The sequence below is a fragment of the Tenrec ecaudatus genome, chromosome 10, assembly GCF_050624435.1.
Source record: "Tenrec ecaudatus isolate mTenEca1 chromosome 10, mTenEca1.hap1, whole genome shotgun sequence".
Lineage (NCBI taxonomy): Eukaryota > Metazoa > Chordata > Mammalia > Afrosoricida > Tenrecidae > Tenrec > Tenrec ecaudatus.
The window spans coordinates 65,435,040-65,458,119 of NC_134539.1; the positions used below are offsets into that span (position 1 = coordinate 65,435,040).

Consider the following 23,080-nt stretch of genomic DNA (forward strand, 5'->3'; position numbering starts at 1 on the left):
CACACACACCCAGGTACAAGTGTCATTTACACACACACACACACACCCAGGTACAAATGGCATTTATACACATACACACACACAGGTACAAGTGGCATTTACACACACACACACACAGAGGTACAAGTGGCATTTACAGGCACACATACCCAGGTATAAATGGCATTTACACACACACACACACACACACCCAGGTATAAGTGGCATTTACACACACACCCAGGTACAAGTGGCATTTACACACACACAGGTATAAATGGCATTTACATACACATACAGGTACAAGTGGCATTTACACACACACACCCAGGTACAAATGGCATTTACACACACACACACACACACACACACACCTCTTTAAGAGTTTGTTAAAGGAAGGGTGGGAGTCGTGCGCCTCGTTCATCCTCGTGCATCACACAGACTTTGGCAGACACAACTTCCTATCACTCTGTACTGGTGTTTGTTGAGTTCTAATGGAAGGGCTCACTTTGTCCTCAGCTGTGGTACCTCAACGACTGAACGCATTTGCACGCCCCAGTCAGGGCCATATCTTATATACCATATATCCTCATGTATAAGCTGAGTTTTTCAGCACATTTGGGATGAACCAGAGAAATGATCCCTGAAAGGATAGTCTTTTCCAGCACATTTTAAATGCAGTTTCTGTGGTAAAATTAGGTGCCTCGGCTGATATTCAGGTCGGCTTACACGGGAGTATATACGGTGGCTGAATGTAGACCTTGGGCACCTTCATACAGGAACATTTTATATTGAAATGTTTTTAATTAAAATGAAACAAAAGAGAAGGAGAGCTCACAATATGTCCGTATTAAAAGGTTTCCCCCACTATTTGTGCTATCAAATGTTTCCTAGGGGTCTCCCTTCCACAGGCTTAGTTCTAGAAATGTAAATTTACTACCCTCCCCTCCCCAATTCACTGCTTCAACACCGAGCCAATACTTGCCTTTAACCCCAGACTCCATTCTCATTTGGCCCAAGGATTAACTTTTGATGATAATACTTGCATCTCAAATATTTTGGGGTCTCTCTAGATTTCTTCTGCATTGGAAGTACTTGTGGGTGAGACACAGAATGTAGCCAAAGGTGAAGCACAGATGTAGAGTCATTGTTCAATGGGAAACACATCAAGTTTAAATAGATGGAAATTTTTAGGTTACAAAAAAATACAGATGTAAGATGTGAATCACCTTTTGGCTCTTTTACACACTGATTTCTCCATATCTCATATTATCTCATCTACTAAATCTAAAATGTGGGGGCAATTCCCATGGAACCTGACGAAGGCAAAAACAAAGCATGTTTTTGTTTCCTCAGGCGAAGGCCAGTTCTAGGGATGATGGAGTCACAGTGATGCTGGGAGATGAGCTCAGGTGTCAGGGAGAATCAAAGTCATTAATCAATATGTAAAACAAATGTACTAAAGGTGAAAATTATCCATACATAAAATGAGCAATTCCGCTCATTTTTGTGGGACTCAAGTGACATTGCCCCCCCAAAAGAAGACAACTAAACTAATTTACTTAACATTTGTGAGAACTGATCTTGTTTCGAACACTGCACGTGGGGGTCAGGGGAAGTGTGACCGTGTAAAGGTGCCGGCACTCTAATTTGGATTGCCGAGCTCAGCCAACAATCGAGTGCCTTGTCTTCCCTAACCTTTTCCCTACCACCAATTCAATGCCTTTAAAAAAAAAAACTTGGGTACATACTTGTTAGTGTACACTTTCCCTCAGTGAAAAGATTACAAGGTCCTTGAGCACAAGTAGCATGTGTTTATGTTATACCCTGCCTAATTCATTTTGCCCTCAGAATGAAGCTTTACAACTCTTTATAGGCTCAGTATATTGCTTAAGATCACACAAATGAAAATCATGTATAATCCTTATTGTCAGAAGTAAACACTTTGAACAAAAAAAAGAAGTCAATACTTTGTTAGCTAGGATAAGGGGAAGATACAATTCCATGAGAAAGAATAAAAGGCAAATAAACCAACAGCCGGGGCAGGACAAGCTACTGGGAAGTGTGGTAAGTTATTTAAATGTTCGAAAATAAAAATAATGATCTGCAATGTAAAATACCACAATAAAAAAGTTTACACATAAAATGTTTAAAAAGTAAGTCTCATTTAAAAGAAAACACACAAAAAATCGGTAGTGCAATACCATCAACGGTCTAAACGGTCGCCGACATTCTCTAAGTGAGAACTAGAGCAGTGGTAATAGCGAAGAATGAGAAAGGACATGAATGGGCTGAGAAATGCATCACACTTGTAGATGAGGGCAAATCTGAGTGATCCAACTCATCCACTGGCGGGCTGCAGACCAGTTCTCTCAGTAATGCACTCATGGAAGTGCCTTCCCAAAACAGTCCAAATCAAAGCAGGAGCTTCGGGGAGGAATTACTTGGGGCCGTCAATTTAATTCACAGCAGAGTGTTCAGCTCAGGAAGTTACAGTAACTCTTTGGTATGCCCCGATCTGAACATCTTTTCTTAAAGGACAATCACAGGGGCATATTAAAGAGAAATTATAAGACAATTGAAAACTGAATTGATGGGAAAAGAGCCAGGAAAATTGCACCAAGGGACTCTCCCCCTCCTGTGAGAATTTCCATGGGAAATCTTGCTCCATCTACCCTACAGCCCAGATCTTGTCCCTTTAGAATGATTTCTCTCTTCCCCAGACCCAAAAGAGACTTAAAAGAAATGGAACTGGGGACCCCTGAGGATGCCCAACCTGGCCTCAATCAGAGTGCATCAGTCTTTGTGAGAAGGGCTAGGGTGATGGAGACACCACTTCAGAACTAGACCGTCCTAACAAAGGCGGTGTGGAGAAACAAGCACTTCACATTTTGATAGCTTTACCTAACAACATTTTTATGATTTTTGCTACAATGCTTTTTGGCTTGACCTTCATATAAGTGTACCACAGGCGGCTGATGTTTAATATGTAAAAGATACAACTTCTGAGTGTAGGATAACAGCTGCCACCTTAATATATTTACTTTCTAAATTTAGTTCTTGATATATTGGGTTTTCTCAAAATAAGTGTCCCTCTGGCCCCAGAGAAATGAAGTTTGAAGAAAAGACCTTTTGGTCACAAAATACAAGGAACTGTGGAAGAATCTTTATATTGATATATTTAATATTGTAAGTCCTAGGTAATTTTCTATCTGGATCAGTGCCTTTTATTTTATATTTCCTAGACCGAGTGACATTGCTTGATTGCTGAATATATATTATTCTATTTTCCAGTGAAAGATCCTTTGCAATTCAAGACAAAAGAGGTTTCTTTAGTGAACTCACAATCTGAATTTGCCAAATTAATGCAGATATTTGAACACATAAAATGCTTCATTAAAAGTGCTTTTCTTTGTTAGTAATTATAGGCTCAGATCAGAAAAATCTTTCAGAAAGACTACTTTGATTCTTCAGCATTGTTACGCATGCCAGTTATTATCATTTTATTTTATGATCAATTATGTACAAATCATCATGTGCTGGCAAGCTGTTTTTCCTGGCTGTTGGCTCCCGACTCCTGGAACTGTGTGCTGGGTTCTAGCTGTAAAGCAGGCCAGGTGGCACGGTGCATTAAGCACTGTGCTACTGCCACAAAGCCGGTGGTTCAAACTCACCAACTTCTCCAAAGGAGAAAAAAATGAAGCTTTTTGTTTTACACTCTTAGAAACCCAATATAGCGTGTTTATGAACTGAAAGTGATTCTACACCAGAGGGTCTGGTTAGGTTGTGCTGCAGATGACAAAAAACAAACAAACTTGCTAACAGGTCTTGGTGCTCTTTTTGACTGTTCAGAAACTATTAGAATCATGTTTTACAGATCCATTAAAGAGTCTTCTTTCTCTGGAACTTTTGGGATTACACCACTATGTTAGTCTGGATAGACCCGAGAAACAAATCCATGGATACACATAGGTGTAGCAGAAAGAAATTTATGTACAAGAGGAACTGAACATTGAGAAAACATCCCAGCTGAGTCCAGTCCAAGGCCATAAATCTGATATTAGCCCTTATGTCTGGTACCAATCTATAAATTCCTCTTCAGACTCATGAAACACATGCAATGAAGTCAAATGCAGGATGGTCTTAAGGCAGAGGGTAGAAAATCTTTGGGTCCAGTGGCATTGTAAGCATCTCAGCGCTGGCAGGGGTCTCTCTGTGGCTTCTCCGGCTTCCGAGGTCTGGTTGCGTCCATGTGGCTTGTCTTCTGCAAAGTCTCCCAGGGAGTAGCAGAGAGAGAGAGAGAGAGAGAGAGAGAGAGAGAGAGAGAGAGAGAGAGAGAGAGAGAGAGAGAGAGAGAGAGAGAGAGAGAGAGAGAGAGAGAAAGAGAGGTGTCTTCTACCTCCAAGGAGGAAGTGCCAGATTTCCCAGAGTTCTCAGGAGAAGGCCATGCCCACACAGAAGTCTCATTGGCGATCTCCAAATTGATAGCCTAGACTCCACCCCTACACTCTCAATCCTTAAACTGACACCAGATTAGGTGACTTCCACAACCACATGAAAAGACATTATTCCAAGTACAAGAGCCTCTCTGGTCGTTAGTACCCTTGCCATCACCGACTACACATTCTTTATTCACTCAGTGGAAAACCAGCAAATTACCAGAAGATTCATGAGTTTAACAAAATATAATAAACTTTCTGAATCTCTCTCTCTACACACACACACATACACACACACACACACACACACGAAGGTTCCTCAGCACAAGAACAATCCCTCCCTCTACCTTTTCAGATGCCTAATTCCTCTCTTACCTTCACATAGTTCAAGGTTTTTCTATGGGTAAAGGATGTGTAACTTTATGTACACAGGAAGCATCTTTGGGAACAGAAAGACGAAATCTAAGTGTGAGTTCCAGAGGGGAAAAATGGCAAGGAAGCAGAATTTTATAAGAAATGGGGACTATGTTCCACTGAGGGGGAGTTTGCCACCACGCAAGCTTTGAACATGCCCCCCGGGAAAGCCTGGGGTCCTGAGGTGACACAGCGTCACTCATGACCATGCTGTCACTAAGTCGGATGAAAGATCTGGTGGGCACTTACTTTAAATATACCGGTGTCTACATTATGGATGCTCCCACTGCCCCCCTTCCAGCCCCCACCCCTAAGAAGGCTTGTAGAAAAGAACCAATCTCAGGAAAGCAAGGACAATCAAAATAGCAGCTGTACAAGCTGAGCCCACAGTAAGACCCACAGCGAGGCCTCCTGATTGGGCAAGCATCAGGCCCCCAGAAAGAAACAGGCTTGGGTGAAGTTTAGGATGTGAGAGTTTCCCAGATGCTCCTCAAAAGAGTTCAAACTCACTGCCAGGGGGTAGGTGCTGACTCATAGTGACTCTGTAGGCCAGCTTAGAACTGCCCTGTGGGTTTCTGAGACAGGAGTAGAAAGCCCCGTCTTTCTTCCATGGAGTGGCTAGTAGTTTCGAACTGCTGACATGGTGAGCAACACACTATGCCACCAGAGCATCTCAGATGCTCCTAGGTACATTTGCCTCTTGTGGCAGAGAGTGCTGGCACGTGTGGGGGTACAGGGCTTGGCGGTCTCCGCCTGCAGCTTTTCATCTGATGCCCGGCCTTATCCGGTTCCTCAGCAAACCTGGTTTGGGCAGGAAGGACATTCCTGAAACCTTGGCAGTGTCCTGATAGGCAAGGTTCTGCCTCGTTATGGCTTTCTCTCCTCTCCCTCAACTAGTTCACGGAATACAAAAGTATACCCTGCAGATGAGCCTTCTCAACCTAGTAGAGAAAAGGTTGGCTCCCAAAATACGAAGATCCCAGCTTTGTTCAGAAATAATGGTGCCCGTGATGACTGCAAGGAAGGACTGGGGGCTGAGGATGGCCATGAGACACATTAGCAATGTTTAGGACTCAGCGTGCAACCGAACTATAGCAGCCAAGTGCACGACTGTGGAGCATCTTCCTACAAATTCTTCATTTTAGGTAGTTTAATTCACACTGAAGGCCCAGTGATTATTGATGGTAGTTTAGCATCAACTCCTGGTGCCTATTTTAGGGGCTTCTCTCCCCACTCAGTGGCACGCAAAGGCAAAGACAGGCCTTTGACAAACTAGAGTCGTCAAACTAGAATTACAAGGAAAGGCTCAGTCCCTTTCATTTCATCAGACTGTTTCCCAACCATCAGCTCTGGGCTTGTGATTGAACTAAAACTTCGGAAAGTTTTAAAATGTTGCGGATTTTCCAAGTAAATGCTTACCAGGAACTTTTTCTCTTCCACTTGTCTATTGTAGAAACTTTGATAGGGTGGTTTTAGCAACAAACAATCCAGAAAAAAAAAATTCAGAACAAAAACCAGAAATTCGAACTCATCCTCACTGAGTTGATTCCGATTCATGGCGACTCTCTAGTGCTATAGGGCAGAACCGTCCCTGCGGGTTTCCCAGGCGAGAACTCCTTACAGGCGTAGAAAGCCTCTTTTTCCCCCCGACAGAGTGGCTGGTGGTTTCAAACTATTGATCTTGTGGTTGGGAGCCCAACGAGTAACCATGACGCCACCAGGGATCCTCTAAAGACGAGAAGGGAGGAGGGGGATGTGATCGCTCAGTCTCAAAATGATTTTAGTGTAAAGAGACTGGCTGTGGCATAAAGGGCACATTTTTCTGAGCCACATTGTGGAGGGCGATAGTGCGACAGTAGTAGTTGGGCAGAACCGAGCATCACCTGAATTCACATTATGGGGCTACATTTCAGTTCCAGATTATAACCCATGTATTTACTGTGCTTGGCTGTGTATTGAGGGTGGGATAGGATGGGGGATGGGCCAATCACAGGCATGGAAGGTTTATATCTTGGGGATTTTTCCTTCAATATTTTGCAGCTAAGATACTCCAAAGAAAGAATCAAAGAGTTTGAGAAGGAAAACAACATATGAGGGGATACGCAAAGGAAAACATATGTTTTATCCCCTAAAGCTATGTATTTACATTTTTAACAAAACAACCTTATCACCTTCAAGTACTTTCCATTCTACTTAGTACATTAGTCAGATCTGTGATTCCATTTTTTGATACATTTTCAAACTCATCTCTTTGGGTAGCTGACAGTACTTTTGCTTGTTTTTTTTCTTCAGCTCTACAATATCTTCAAATTGCTGTCTTTTCATGTACCTCTTCCTTCATGGAAATAAATGAGGCTAGGTGATTCAGGTACGTGGGGCACGTGAGGCATGCTGGTTTTTGCCAAAAACTGTCGTGCTGAGATGGCTGCGTGAACAGGTGCATTGTCCTGGTGGCAAAACCCGTCTCTGGTCTGCCAGAAATCAGGCCTCTTTGGGTTGCATCCTGCTTTACAATCTTTTCAGAAGCTCTACATTGAAAGCTTGATGAACGGTCCGACCTGCTGGAGTGAACTGCAAAGGCACTGTGAGTCACCATTTTTGTTCACTTGGAAAGTTGACGGATGTCCAGAATAAGGTTTGTCATCAATTGGCATTTCACCTTTTTTGAAATGAGAAAACCACTTGTACACTTGAGTTTTTCCCAAAACTTTGCCCTTGTAAGCTGTGTTCAACATCACAACAGTTTCTGCGGCATTTTTCCTGAGCAGGAAACAAAATTTCACAGCCATATGCTGTTCTTTTAAATCAGCCATGTAAAACTGCTTTTATGAAAAAATTCACCGTGACCAGAAAGAACCTTACCAGGCTAACCACTGGGGCGCTAACTTAGAGCGAGTTGCTCAATGCTCACCTACTGGGGAAAATGCATACGACAAAAGCTCCTCCCAGCATAGCATTTTCCCTTTTCTATACTTTTTAAGAAAAAACAAAACACTGAATTGAAAGTTCTACTCCCAGAATACTCTAGTGAATGTTTGTAATGTGAAAATTTAAGAAGTTCCATTTGGGGCTGAACATGAACCCTGAACATTGTACTAGGTATACGGTGCTGAAATGACTCATTATCTCACCTTATCCTGATGACGGAAATCTAAACATTCCTGGGAGCGTGAATATGTCTTATTCTACATGTTTCAGTGCAATACCTTACATCAGTTACCAATTTATTGTATCCCCATTATATTATACGGACAGTCTCACTGTATTTTAAATGGGGAAGGTTTAGATGTGGACTGCTACCCAGGTACGAAATAGTACCACGTTGACTTTAAGGTCTGCGTCTCTGTATTATTCTTGTTCCCCACCCGCCTTGTTTTTGTATTGCTCACACGTCAAGATGAAGCTAGGTGAAGTGGGCTTTCTACCCATCCCTAGAGGATGGTAGGAGGCTGTGTTTTAGAAACCACTCGGCTCCTTTCCCTTATGCTCATCCTGTAGGGGATCCTCAGAGTACGCATCCTCACTCTTTCTCTAGATTCCTTAAACCAGAAAAGTTGGGTTTCAAAATTTTTAGATATGGTGCCCAAAATTTCAGCCAAGTCTGATCCAGCATTTCATAATTCACTCCATTAATATTTCTGCAGTGATATATATGCATTTTCACCATCACTGGAAACTAAATAAAATCTGTTGATTGCTGAAAACCAGTCCAGGTCAAGCTCTGCCCTCAATTGACTTTTGATGTTACACATGCAGCACAAATCCAGTTTAGGTTTTAGGGGACTGGCTTTTAAAACGGAGGGATTAGAGACCTGTAGCAGTTTTCAAGAGAGTTAAAGCAAATGGATCTATTTGTGCTTACAGGAGGAAGAGCTGAGACCTACCACCAGGAACCTGCACAGGCCATTCAAAGTGCTCTTTTCAACACAGGCCATGGCAACTTTGAGCAGGACTTGATAAGAAGTGGTTCTAGCTCCTAGTTCCAGTCATAGGACCTTGACATACTCTGTCCTCTAGAGCCTGTCAGGGACAGTGCTATTGTCATGGAATTAGAACTACCTCGTTGCTCTGTAGGGAAACGGAGCAGATGTGGTGAGATCTTAGCACCCTGGGAGTCCCAGGTACATTCCCAGACCAGAATGAAAACCTCAACTACTATTGGAGACAACTGGCAAGCTTGCTCTAAGAATCCATAATACAGTAATTCCATAGTTGGAGTTTCTTTAAGAGTATGAAAACCAAAAAATTATCTTCTTCCTTCCTATAAGGGAAATGTATTTTTTAAAAACTCTATCTTTGATGTTTTCAATATGGGGCTAGGTCAGGAGGATGCATTCTGGGTGGCTACGCTGGGAATGAGGGGCTGTCAACAATGAAGAAGACATAGAGATCAAGGCTTACTTGGCTTCCAGTGCTAATGCGATGATGCCTGCAGCCATGGGGGCCGAGGCCGACGTCCCAGTGTGGTTGTCTGTGCAGCGCTGCCTCAGGTCAGTAGTGATCTAGGAGACAGAGAAGGGAACATGTTACGTCTCCCTGGGTCAAGGGGAGTCCCACGCAGTTTAAGGAGTGAAGAAGTTCACTCGTAAAAGTGGCACGGGAGAGGTGGGGAGATGCTCCTGCGTAAATACTCCTGAAAAGGGAAGGGTGTAGAAGTGGATCATAAGTCTATTGGAACCGATGTTGGGGTGAGGACAAGGCAAATGAGGCCCTACTGCCCAAACCTACGGGTTTAAACATTTACCGTAGGCCCCTCCTTCCTGTCTCTCTCAGGTCCTGCATCTCAGGTCCTTGGGTTTAACTAAGGTCTTTCCATTTCCCCCGCTTTTCTCCACTGACAAGCTCATGGCATCAATAACTAGCCTGAGTTAGGCATTCAGAATGAAAAGATGAAAAGTCGATGCCCCTGTTCTCTCATAACTCCCAGGGACCTGGGGAGAGCGACAGGTCTGAGGCAAAATACGCACTCGGCAATAAAAGGGACCTCGGATTACAAACCTGTTTATACAATCTACATAAATATTGCATGCATGAACAAAGATTCGCTCGAAAACTTAACACACACATTAAAATCAAGGCTGAACTCAGTGAATTTTTATGCGAAATGATAACATGAAAACTAATCTTAGAAGGGGGTCCGCCATCTCTCTCTAATGATAAAAATGTGAGAACTAGATATTTTTTCCCCTGTTGGTTTGAATCCAGCTCAATTCAACTGTGCGAGGCTGAATAACATTACTACCAATAAGGGGAATGTTTCTCAACATTTTTTTGCCATTATCAACCCACTGAGGAGCAGAAAGTCAATCAAAATTCTTCCTACTAAGAGAAATTGAGTATTACGGAAGAAAAATTTGTGAGCCATGACCACGTTTTAGATTTTGTTTTTTAACTCTCCACCCTTGCCAAAGCCAGCTTTCCCTCGTGGGGGTGAGGCTGCCAGCTGGAGAACCACAAGGCTAATTGGCATGGCAAATGCCCAGTTGGTCGCATTGCAGCTATTCGAAGAAATTAGTCAAGCTTTCTTGGGCAGTAAGATAACCATATTGTCCATTTTCTACAAATTAAGGAAACTGAGGGGAAATGCTAGCTGAAAGGTGAGTGACACAGTACCACTGAAATAAGTTCATGATCCTAAGATGCTGTGGTATGTGACGTTCAGTTGAATTAATTTGATTGAAAATAAAATTATTCCCATGGGAAGAAGGTGCCAACTCCTACAAGATGATACCTCGTGGAGAAATTTGTTCGTTGCTACCTGAAGACATCAGTGTGGACCGATTACTTATGGATTATGTAGTCAGATCCTGGCTGTTTTAGATTTGGACAAGGTCAGAAGTTCTCAATAGCCCTTTCTTCCTTTTGGCACTGCCAGTAAGTCCTCAAAATAGATTCAGCCTTAATAATGTGGATGGAGGAAAGCTTTCAAGATCTTTATTTGCTGGTGTAGCAAGACTCAAATGAGAAAACAATAACAACAAAAAATAGCTGCAAACTTTCATTTATAATCGGAAAGTAGAATGCACTAAATGTGAATCTAAGGAAATCAGAAGTTAGAAAAAGAAATGGAATGGAACATTCAAAGATCATTACCCAAGGCATAGGGAGCTGAAATGGATGAGGAATGGCTACTTAAAACTGGACAAACATATGATCTACTACACTAGGGATGCCAAATTAATGAGGGACAGCATCATCTTCATCATCAAAAAGAACATTTAAAGATCATCCCAAAGTACAACACTGCTGGTGACATGATAGTATTTCTACACCTGCAAAGAAAACCACTTAATATGACTAATATTCATGTTCAAATTCACACACTAACCATTAGTGTCAAAGAGAATGAAACGGAAAAACTGGACAATTTCTTCAGTCTGAGATGGAACAAAACAGGCAATCAGGATGTATGAATAATTAATGGTGATTGGAATGAGAAAGTCGGAAACAAAGAAGGAAGATCAGTAGATAGAAAACATGGCCCGGTGATAGAAATAATGCAAGATGAGGGGGTATAGAGTTCCTGGTGGTAATGGTGCCAACTGTAATCTAGCTGAGAGGAATTACTGAGAGGCAAATGAGGGGTGAGTGTAATAGTGGGGCAGGAGGAAAGTAACAAGGAAATAGAGGAAAGGACTAGGAAGCAAAACTATTTATGGAGCTACAAACATAGACATGTACATATGGAAATATATATTACTACATAAAAATCAGGGTACTGACCTACATACATATATTTATATGGCAATACATTGAGGTAGTAGATGGACTTTGGGCCTCTACTTAAGTTTCCCTCAACACAAGAACACTTGGTTCTGTTAATGTGGCACTAAGCGATGACCACCTTTCTGACATGATCGCTGAGGATAAACTGGATACATAAGCAAATGTGGTGAAAAAAGTAGATGGTGCCTGGCTATTAAAATATATAGTGCCTGGGGTCTTAAAAGGTTGAAGCCAAATAAGCGGCCCTCTAGCAGGAAATCAACAAAGCCACATGGAAGTAGTACTCCAGCCTGTGTGATTATGAGGTGTTGATGGGTACAGGCATCAGAAGTTCAATAATAAACAATCTCATTGAGATGAAAGAGAGGGGTCAAAGGAGAGACCCAGAGCCCAACCATGGATAATTGGACATTCCCGCACAGTAGAGCATCATGGAAGAGAACATACATTCAGGGGAAGTTTATCACTGGAAAAACACACAACACTTCTCTAGTTTTTTAATTCCCCGCCCTCCCCCGCTATTATGATCTCAGTCCTGCAAACCCTGCTGTATAGGTGTAAACACATCGGTACAGTTGGGAATTTTCAACATACAGAATTCAGGATAGACAAACCCTTTAGAAATAGTAATGAGAGTAATGATTTCAGGAGGGTAGGGTATAGGAAGGAGGGGGAAGGGGTAACGGATAGCAATGATGGAGGAATAAGCCCCCTTGAGGAGGATGAACAACAAGAGTAGGAGTCGGGATAGAATGGGTGATATAAGGTATATGTAAATAATAATAACAGTACATATATTAAGGGTTTGAGAGGGTGGGCAAGGGAGGGAATAAAGAAGAATTAATAACTAGGGATCAAGAGGAAAGATCATGTTTTGAAATTGTTGATGGCAACATTTGTACATGTCCGCTTGATATAATGGATTGTTATATGTAAGAGCCCCCCCGAAAATGATTTATTAAAATAAAAAAAAGAACAAATGCCAGAGTTCAGATGACACAATTCTGTAAGACTAATGACTCATTCATTGCACCTACCTTTTTCCAACAACATACACAGCAACTATATATGTGGCTAAATAACATCTGTCGCTAAACTCTACGGAGATAAATGCAGCATCACAATTACGGGAAAGCTGATTAGCAACATACAATATATAGATGACATAACTTTGCTGGTGAAAGTGAGAAGGACTTGAAGCATGTGATGTTGAAGATCAAAGACTAGGGCCTTGACTATGAACTGTAATTCAGTGTAAAGAATCCAAAAAATCCTGACAACCAACCCAATAGCCAACATCATGATAAACAGAGAAAAGATTGAAATTGTCAAGGATCTCATTTTACTTGGATCCAAAAGTAATGCCTATGTAAATCACAATCAAGAAATCGCATATCACGCTTCACTGGGCAAGTATGCTACAAAAGCTCTCTTTAAAGTGTGAAAAAGCAAAGATGTCACCCTCAGGACTATGGTGCATCTTGACTTAGGCCTTGATATCCATAGTTGCCTCATATACAAGAATACAGGGTTGGTAATAAATAATGACTATACTATGGACTAGCAGAAGTACAAACACATTTATCTTAGAACACATCCAGCCAGATAGCTTCTTTACAAGAAAGGATGCTGAGCCATTTCTTACATGATTAGACACTGTCAGGACAGAGCGGTCCACAATCCAGGGAGAGTAGCGGGTGAGTGAGAGGGCTAACCCTGAGAGCAATGGGCTGACACAGTTGTTGCCAAAGGGACTGAAAAATAGCAATAGTGCGGATGACCAAGACTGGGCGCCGTCATAACCAACTGGGGGTATCTAATAGCAACAAGTCTTGGTTAGCTCCTGAGGCTGACATTTAAAAAGCAGCAGCCTCCCAGAATAAAGGCCTAGTGACTTACTACCATATATTACAGCCAGAAAAACTAAAAACCCCAATCTCTACCCAGCAGTTCTACCCTGTAATAAAAGGAGCCCCGGTGACTATGTAGACTAAACAATGGGCTGTTCGCTTGAAGGTCAATAGTCCAAGATACTGGCTTCTCTTTGTGAGAACGAGGCTGTCTGCTTCCATAAAGATTTGGTCTGGGGAAAAATACAGAGGGCCACTGTGTGTTGGAATCAACTGGATGACAGTAGTTTTGTTTTGCTTTTTTACTCAGTAATGAACAGGGTGGCTGTGAATCAGAAACAACTCAAAATTGCAATCGATCTAATATTACCATAAGGGGCCAATGAGCGTACAAATGTGCATTACATAACTGATGCATGTATGGATTGTGATAAGAGTTGTATGAGCCCCTAATAAAGTGATTTTTTAAAAGAGGGCATTAGTTGTACAGAGGTAAAATTCTTACTTTCTGTGCAGTACATCTGGGTTTAATCCCTCACCAACAAACCTTACGCATTGTTCCCCTCCCCCAATCAATCAGTCCGTCAGTAGTCACTGGATTGTTGCTGTTATACTTCATGGGTAGACCTTCTAGAACACATGAAGCAAGAACAAAGGCCTGGTTATTTATTTCTAAACATCACTCAATAAACCTGCATGAACCACAACAGATCATGGAGCTAGCACAGGGCTAGACGGCTTTGGGGACAGTTTGAAACAGGGCATCCAAATTGAGTGAGGGCCAACTTAATGGCAGTTCAAACAACAATACAGCTGGGTGATCCAAGCCAGATGAGGGAAACAAAGGCAGCAGGGATTGAACAAAAACAAAGAGCCACAGGATCGGGTGTCAAAGTGAACATTGCACTATTTTCTAATTACTCACTGAACGGTGTGTATAAGTCAGGAATATTGCTTCTTGATGAACTGGTTTTGCTAGCCACCTGCCGAATTTCCATATCTGCTCTAGTCAAGATGTCTGGGAAAAGAGCACCCCTACACTAAACCTCTCTGGACTTTCAATGACTTTGAAAGGCCTTTGCTTCTTATGAAATTATGATTTGTAGCCTTATTTTCCAACACACTGGTCCACAAGGCAATTCAGGAACCTACCAGAAGCTACTTGTTTCTCAGTTTCCAAATATGCAGTTTCTCAGGAAATACCTTGCCTACACCCTTCCCACTTGACCTCACTTGTGGGGTGTGGTCATTTGTCCAGGTTTGACTTTTTTCAATGACTCGTGCCTGGATTCATGACGTCTTCCCAGTCTACCCTCTCCAACTGTTCTTCAGCTGCATCAGACACTTGCAGTGTGTCTGATCAAGGCCAAAGTCAACACTCTGAGAGTGTACAGGATTTCCAGCTCTAGTAAATAACCTCCTCTAGTCACCCTTGAAGGCAAGGGCTCACCTTTTATGATGCTGGGCTTGTAAAGAGCAGCGTGGCCTCTCCATGACTCCAATCACCAGGTATGTATACATATAGGGAGCCCTGGTGGCGTATGTGGTTGCACATTGGACTGTGTTCTACAGGGTTGGCAGTTCAAAACCATTGGCCGCTACGAGGAAGAAAGAGTTGCATGATTTCCCAATAAAATGATTAAAACAAAAAAAGACTGGGCTTTCTACTTCTGTAAACAGTTCGTGCCTCAGGAACCCATAGGGGGTCGCTGTGACTGCACTGTAGTACTGAGTAGGCGTGAAGTAGGATGGGGTGGATGGAGGAGACAGTTAAAAGGAATAAGAAAAGCAACAAAAACATCCTTGTTCTACCCTCATCCTGCTTTTAAGTGGAAATTCCAGCTTCAAGAAGCTACTGTCAGTGGTGGAGATACTTATTAATTTGTATTATTATTTTATTTTTGCGTGGAGATATTTAGGTGTAAATTACCAGAAAGATCTAAGGGCAGGGCAGTCATCAATTAACAAAGCAATCGTATTGGAGAATTTTTATATCTCTCTTTAGAAAGAAAAGGCAAAGACCACCAAGGAGCATGCGATTTTGAAGAAAAATGATGTCTGAAAACTGGCCCGGCGTGGGGCAGCGGCATTAATCACAACGTGTGCGTTCAAGGTCTGACAGCGTAATTTAAAGGAGAGTTTGCACCCAGGGGCCAGCCCGCTCCACGGGGCACGGAGTCCGACGGTGTCGGAAGGAGAGTCAGAGCAGCGAAACTTCCATTTCAAAGAATGCCTTGGAATTTGTTCCCAATCCTGGAGGCACATCCTGCACACTCTTAATTCACTGCCCAAATCAGAAACAGAATCTTTCTGCACAGCACTCCTCGGATCGCTCGAGACAATATCCTCTGTGTCCATCAGAGTGAAGGAAACCAGAAATGACACAAACCCTGAGCCAGATCAAAGCTGTCCTGATCAGCAAATTAGATTTGCAGTCTCTCTGAGGACCAGGAGCAGATGGTCCTCTGGACTCCACGCAGTTAGGGATGCCAAGTGTCTGCGGGGAGAACGGGTGGCTACTGTAGAGTGCCACTCAGACTTCCTCTGAGAACCATTGCTTCTTCCCATTCTACACTCTCATTTCCTAATACCGCACATCTTATTGTTTGAACGGGTGGGCCGCTTAGTCCAGCCTATTGATGGAACACTTGAGGGAACCTCAGTTCAGGTTCAATTTTGCCTTAAGAGACAAGCACTTAGACCAAGCACCCAGGTGGAGCGTTTCTTTCTCCCCGATATCAGGTGATCTGCTTTACTCTGAAGGTGCCGTCTTGGCTCAGATCTGTTCAACGAACAGATGAAAAGGTCTTTTCTAAACACAATTCGACAGTCCGTTAGGTTGAGTTTGTTTCCGGTGCTAAGGTGGATTGGGATCAGGAAGGTGCTGAGAATGTTGTCTGAGACAAAGCTGTGGAAGGCAAGCTGAAACAGACTCCTCAGTACACTTGTGAATAAGTCAGAAGGAGCTGCTCTGTGAAGCACAGCACAATCAAAGGAGCCCATGGACCAATCAACGCTTCTAGTGCCCACCGCAGTCACCAAGGCCGGTGTGTAACCCAACCCTGACGGGTCGCACCCCAAGTAGCTCACAGCATCTGGGACTACAGTGCAAACGGGAGGCGTTGTTGACAACAGTGTGACTCTCCAAGGACTAAAGAGCCCATTTGCTGTCATTTCCGTACTCTATAATGCTGGCATAGTGCATTATGAGCAGGGCTGCGAACTGCAAGGTCAGCAGTTTGAAACCACCGGCCACTATGTCGGGGAGAGTAATGAGTTAGTCTGGGAAACACTCCGGGCCAGCACTACTCTGCTCTGTGGGGTTGCTATGAGTCAGACTGGCAGTGAGTTTTTTTTTTGTTTTTTTGTTTTTTAGGAATGTTCCATTCAGGGTCAGGTGCAGAGAGATACATTGCATACTTGCTAAACTCAGTCTCATTGGCACGTGTTTGTTCTTACTTTAAACTCTCCCACTTATTGGGAAAACTTCAAGGACAATTCTATCTTGATGATCCAAACAAAAGTTAACAAGCAGCCCACAAAAATCATATATATAGGTTTGTATATCTAGAGCATAGGCTCCCTAACTTATGTGGCCTACCACTGGGACATTTTGGGGGGGAGGGGGAAATCACTGAGCACCCCCTGGAGATGAAAACCTTTGTATTATAGTCTGTGCACTGAAATCCAAACTCAATGCCATCAAGTCCACGGAGACCCTCTAGGCTGGAGTAGAACTGCCTGCGTGAGATTCGGATCCTGTAACTCTTTATGGGAGTAGAAGGTGCCATCTTCCCAGGATAAAATGTAGGCATCTGCTTTACAACCCCCCTGGGAGCCCTGCTGGGCTGTGGTCCTCATGATAGACAGTTCAAAACCATCAGCAGCTCTGTGGCAGAAAGACCAGGCTGTCTACTCCTACCAGCAGTTAAACAGTGTCTCAAAAACACAGAGGGGATCGCTACCAATCAGCACTGAATCGATGGGTGGGTTTGGTTTTTGGTTGGATCATTCCAGAAGTCCCTTTCTCCCCTAGGGGTGGGGGTGGGCAGTATCAGCCACTTAGGAAATACAGATCTGGAGTCTGAAAGCAGCTACTACCCCAAAACACTCACTTCCACAGAGTCAATTCTGACTCACAGTAACCCACAGACCAGAATGGAGCTGCCGCTGTGGATTTCTGAGAATCTAAAGCTACAAGAGTAGAAAGCTCATCATTTTCCTGCATAGAAGCTGGTGGTTTTGAACTGCCGACCTCGCAGTTAGCAGCCCAACTCATAATTCACTATGCCACGAGGGCTCCTACGGCTTCCCCTAAAACCACAGACAACTTGCCATGAATGAGGCAGCATGCGAAAGAGAGAGAGAGAGAGAGAGAGAGAGAGAGAGAGAGAGAGAGAGAGAGAGAGAGAGAGAGAGAAACTAAAATGAAACTTAAATGAAGTTTGCAAGACAGAAGTTCCCAGAGAGATCAACTCCTGCACTGGCTATGTAAGAAAAAGTTCCGTTTCAGGGTGTCATTATCAGTGAGGACAAAGGCAGTAGAGCTAGAGGCCACCAGCAGTGATGGCGAACCAGGCCACAGAGACTCTTCTTCAGGCCAAACAGAACATCAGAGCTCTCTTTGTAGGGCCAGTGTTTGCTCTTTGGAATATCCTGAAGATGTTCAAAATATGGCTCAAACTCACAAATGAGATAAACACATCTGAATCTGTTGGTTGTTTAACTTATGAAGAATAATGCCATTTTCCAAAGCAAAAGGAGGTGACAGGGTGGGATCTGGGAGCACATGGAGACCGCATTGGAAAAGTGAATATGGTGGGGACGTTTCAGCAAAAGGAGTAAGATAATTCCTCCACAGGGAGCACGTCCTTTAGGGCAGTTCTGAGCTACCCCCGGCAACAAGTCTGTTTTTGAACACAAATAAATAAAATGACATCAGGAGAGAGTTGAGTGGAGTGTGTAATTTCCTAAGCCTTGGCTCAGCAAGCACCTCCCAAGAGGAAACATGATGCCCACCCTTTCCCATTCCAGTCACTAAGACAAATTCCTTGGGAGACGAGTCAAAGGCTGAGCTACTCCCAAAAGAAAGGTAATTAAGAATAAGAGATAGTGGGAGACAGAGAAAGCTTTATCGGTGAAATCGATCTTGGAGGAGACTTCAAGAGGTGGGTGGGATTATGGAGCTGTGCTGTGACACTCAGGAATGTTTGTCGACAGCTTTCTCTTGTGGCACTGTTGGCTGACACGCGCTGCTGTCTACTATTATACTGACCTATGTTGACCACATGTGTGTCAGGGTAGAACAGACCTTCACGAGGTCTTCATGACCTTTGGAAACAGCTCAGCGGGGCTTTCCTCTAAGCACTCCTGGGTAAATTCGAGCCAGCAACTGACTCAGGCTGCCCTGGGTAGTTCTGAAACACTGACCTGTGGTCAGGAGCCCAGTGCTAACCCTCTGTGACACCCAGGGACCCTGGACCAAGATCCATGGACTGCTGGCCCATGTTCTATGGCATATATCCCAACAAACACACTTCTACTTCTCTTTCATTAGCCTAACAGGAGAAGGCATTTCTTTTAAAGAAAACGGACCACTCGGTATTCATCAGGATTCTAAGGAGACAGCTTGAAAACTCTAGCCTACAAATGCATGGCCATCATTTCTACACACATATTTATTTATTTACTAAGCCCAAATTCTGGCAAGGAACAAGATGAGGTCTTCATCCTCAGAATGTCCCCTTCTAGGGTGGAAGTCAGACAATAAATAAGAACATTGGTAGTAGTGTGTTGTTATAAGTACAGAGAAACAAATCCAAGGGCAGAGAGCGGTGGAGGGAGTGTTGTTATTTTAGGGACGGTGGTTAGCAAAGACATAAATGAAGTGCTATTTGGCCAAACAGTGATCCTTAAAGACAGCACAGCAAAGACACTGAATGGAGTGGGAAAGGCTCACTGCCATCCAGTCAATTCCAAGCCGGAGCCCACCCTGTAAGGCAGAGGGGAACTGTCCCAGTGGCTTTCAGAGAGCATCAATCTTTACCAGAGGACACAGCCTCATCTTTCTCCCATAGAACCCATAGTGGCTTTGAACCACTGCCCTTGTGATTAGCATCTCAGTGCTTACTAAGGGAAATGAGCCAGGAGAGGTAAATGTTAGAATTTGCTGGAACAAAAGCTCTCTGGGATTGCAGGTGATGTAATCAGCAAGAATTTAATACAAAGGAGATAGTTAGGTAGACTATTCTCCATTCTCTAGTCAGTGAGGGTGCAGGTCTTTGCAAGGCTGAGAAGGGCAGACAGGCATTTTTCTCCTAAGGAGGGGCAGATGGGTTTGAGCTGCCAATCTTACAGTTGGCAGCTCAACGCTTCTCAGAGAGTGCCAGGAGGGCTTCTTCATCGGATGGGCTACTTATTTTATATGTATGCATATATATGTAATATATACACGGTTTGTTAAGAACAACCATATGTAGATCGCATGGGAAATAGGAGATGCATAAAATAGTGTATATAAAGGCAATTTTTCCTTCATATACCTTTATAACGATCAACTGGTTAATTAATTGCTTTTATTTAATTTATGGAAGGGCTTCTAGCTGTAGTAATCTTGAGACTTTGTGTGTTTTAGTTGCTGTAATAAGTTATAAGGCCACAAGGGTTCATATTTACTAAAGATTAAATGTAATATCCAGGTCCACAATTGTGGATGTCAGGATGGCAAGGGATGGGGGCATGGCTCCACTTTGAAGCTCAGGCAGGGTTTCCCTGCCTGCACAACAGGAAATAGTATTGTGTCCAGGACCGGGGACATTTGAGAAAGGGGGAACAGATTGCAAGGATCTACACATAACTTCCACCCTGGGGGATGGATTGCAAAGAAGTGGGTGAAGGGAGACGTCAGATGGTGTAAGATATGACAAAATAATAATAATTTATAAATTATCAAGGGTTCATGAGGGAGGGAGGAGCAGGAAGGGAGGGAGGAAATGAGCTGATACCAAGGGCTTAAGTAGAAAGCAAACATTTTGAGAATGATGAGGGGAAAAATGTACAGAAGTGCTTGACACAATGGATGTATGTGTGGGTTGTGATAAGAGTTGTACAAGCCCCCAATAAAATGACTTAACTATTTTTTTAAAAAAGCGCTTTCCCAGAAGCACAAAGATATTCCCTCTCTCCCTAGAACAGCCATACCTGCCACGGCTTAACCCACAAGGCGCTCTGTGGATGGAGAATGACCACTGGTTCCCGTCTGGAGACGCTGTAAGTGACAGGAGGAAATGAATGGCACAGGAAAGAGAGCGCCGGCACCTAGAGACACAGGACCATTCCCGGAGCACTCAATCATGGATGCCACGACCAGGATGTGGGCATCGGCAAGGGACCACAGGCGCCTGGGTTCAAAGCTTGGTGAAAAACAATCCCAGAGCAATGCAGGCTTATTTGTCATTCGGACATCTAAAAGCAAAAGGGAGTTGGCTGGACCATAAAAGGCTGATGCTGCTGCCAAGCCAACTCATGTTCAAACTGTTAACATGGTCACGATCAAGGAGCTGCTCTTTATGAGTTGGGGGGGAACAGACTGTCGTATTTTATAGATTGGAAACAGGAGGCGCAGCAGGCACCTCTGCTAGTTTATAATGGCAAATCGATCAGCCTCACCTCCTCTGAGCTAGTGCATATGAGGGCACTGGCTTAACTACACGATGGGACCCATCACAGCCTGAGGTGCTCATCGAAGCCAGGTACCATGTGTGCACGTCACATACAATGCTTCCTTCACAGCGATCGGTAGAGGATGGTTGCTTAGCCACTGAAGGGGTGCACACTCAGACATCAAAGTCTGTAATTCCAAACAGCTACCAAGTGCCTTCCTCACTTAGGGAGAGTTTGAAATGGAAGTGAGGAACCTTACTCGAGTAAAGCCCTTGTACAGCAGAAGCCTGTTAAAGAAGGAAAATTCAAGTATTTTCCACTAATAAGAATGTAATAGAAAAGTGCTGAGACTGTACCCTGCCAAAGATAGAAAACTCACAAGATCCAGAAAAACAAGGTAGTTCTGTTGAGCTCCTCCTGTCACAGGTTTTACTGCAATCACCTGGCGCTAGATCTGGTGGTGCAGTGGTTGTGAGATGCAAAGAGGAGCGGTCTTATGCCAGAGAGTTTCAACAGGAACTTCCTGATGTACACCTGACAAGAGCCACAAGGATTACAGGGCATTAACCCGGAACCAGTCCCAGGGAGACAAGGTCTTCCAAAAAGCCATGGGGACATCCCTAGGTTAGAACAGTCCTACAAGAAGGATAAAGAATCACAAGAGCATCATTTCCTCTCCAAGAGTCATGAAATTGTGAAACTTGCTGATCATTGTATTTATTGCTTTTTGGACTCTACTTCATATAAAAATGTGCTTAATGATAAATGACAGAGGTACTATACAGGCTGGTACTTGTGTGTGTGTGTGTGTGTATGTGTGTATAAGTAATGAAGATATCCAGTTATTGTGGAGAGATTAAGGAAAGGAGGAAGAGGATGGGGCATTCATGTGAGCAGGCAGTTTTCACTTGAAGTCAGACTGTAAAGTGTAATTAAAGGTGACAGTAGTGGCTGAAAAACCAAACATAACAATTATATAAAACTCAGGAGTCAAGAACGGAATAGAAAGGATGTGGATTAGGATTGTATGATGGAAGCAGTGTCTGGTCCCCTGAACTTCTACCTCCAAAGAGGGGTCAGATGTACCAGATGCTGATAGAAATCAGCAGTACCTAAAAGCAGGGTCTGTGTTCAATGCTGAGGTGAAAGGTACAAGCTTCGCTTCACCGGAGAAAGGCAATCCTTGCATCTGAACTTCAGGCTGCAGCACAGTGCTGGGTAGCCTGAATGCACGACTGCCAGGCACTGTGGGCACTTTTAGCTTGTTTCCTGGTGATCGTTGTAATAACTCCCTGAATTATATACGATCAAACATCTCCATTTTCCATGTCGGAACACCTAACAAGATGAAAAGCCAGCTGACCCAGTGCTCCTGGGTCAGTAGAGTCCACACAGGGAGAAATCTCACAGGCGAATTCTTCAACCTGAGCTGAGAAGCCTTTTACTGTTTGTCTAGACAGAGGACTTATAGGTCAGAGATGGGTCAAAACATCTGCCTCTCTGATTCTGCCACTCTGTGCTGCTGTTTGCATAGGGATGATGAGTGTCTTGAGAAGTGGAACTAGAACCATTGGTACCTTACCAAAAGAAGGAGCCCTGCTCTTGCAGTGGGTTAGCTGCTGGGTATCAGCCACTATGCTAGCAGTTTCAACCTCCCCAACCCTCCATGGGAGCAAAAGGAGGCGTTCTGCTCCTGTGAAGAATCGCACAGGGACAGTTCTCCTCTGCCCTACAGGGGCTGCTGTGTATCAGAATCAACTCCATGGCAGTGAGTTTGCTTGTTTTTTAACCCAAAAGTCAGTAATTTGAACCCACTTGCTGCTCTGCAGGAGAAAGCTGTGGATGCCCATTTCTAAGAGGTTTCCAAACCAAGCTCAATGCCAAAGAGTTGATTCTGACAGCTAAGGGCCTGTTATAGGGTTTCAGAGGCTGTAAATCCTTTGAGGGAGGAGATAAGCATCCTACTTCTCCCATAGAGCAGCTGGTGGATTTGAGCCATCGACCTTTCTG

General features: G+C 43.6%; 1 protein-coding gene across 4 annotated transcripts in view; it reads right to left on the reverse strand.

Moving 5' to 3' along the window:
* The window catches only part of PCSK5 (proprotein convertase subtilisin/kexin type 5), a 516,123-nt gene that overhangs the window by 277,426 nt on the left and 215,617 nt on the right, over positions 1-23,080 (reverse strand). For all 4 annotated transcript variants that reach the window (XM_075560524.1, XM_075560523.1, XM_075560525.1 and 1 more), the window contains exon 9: positions 9,234-9,334. In XM_075560524.1, the coding sequence (XP_075416639.1) occupies positions 9,234-9,334 (101 nt within the window). The remainder of the gene's footprint in view (positions 1-9,233; positions 9,335-23,080) is intronic.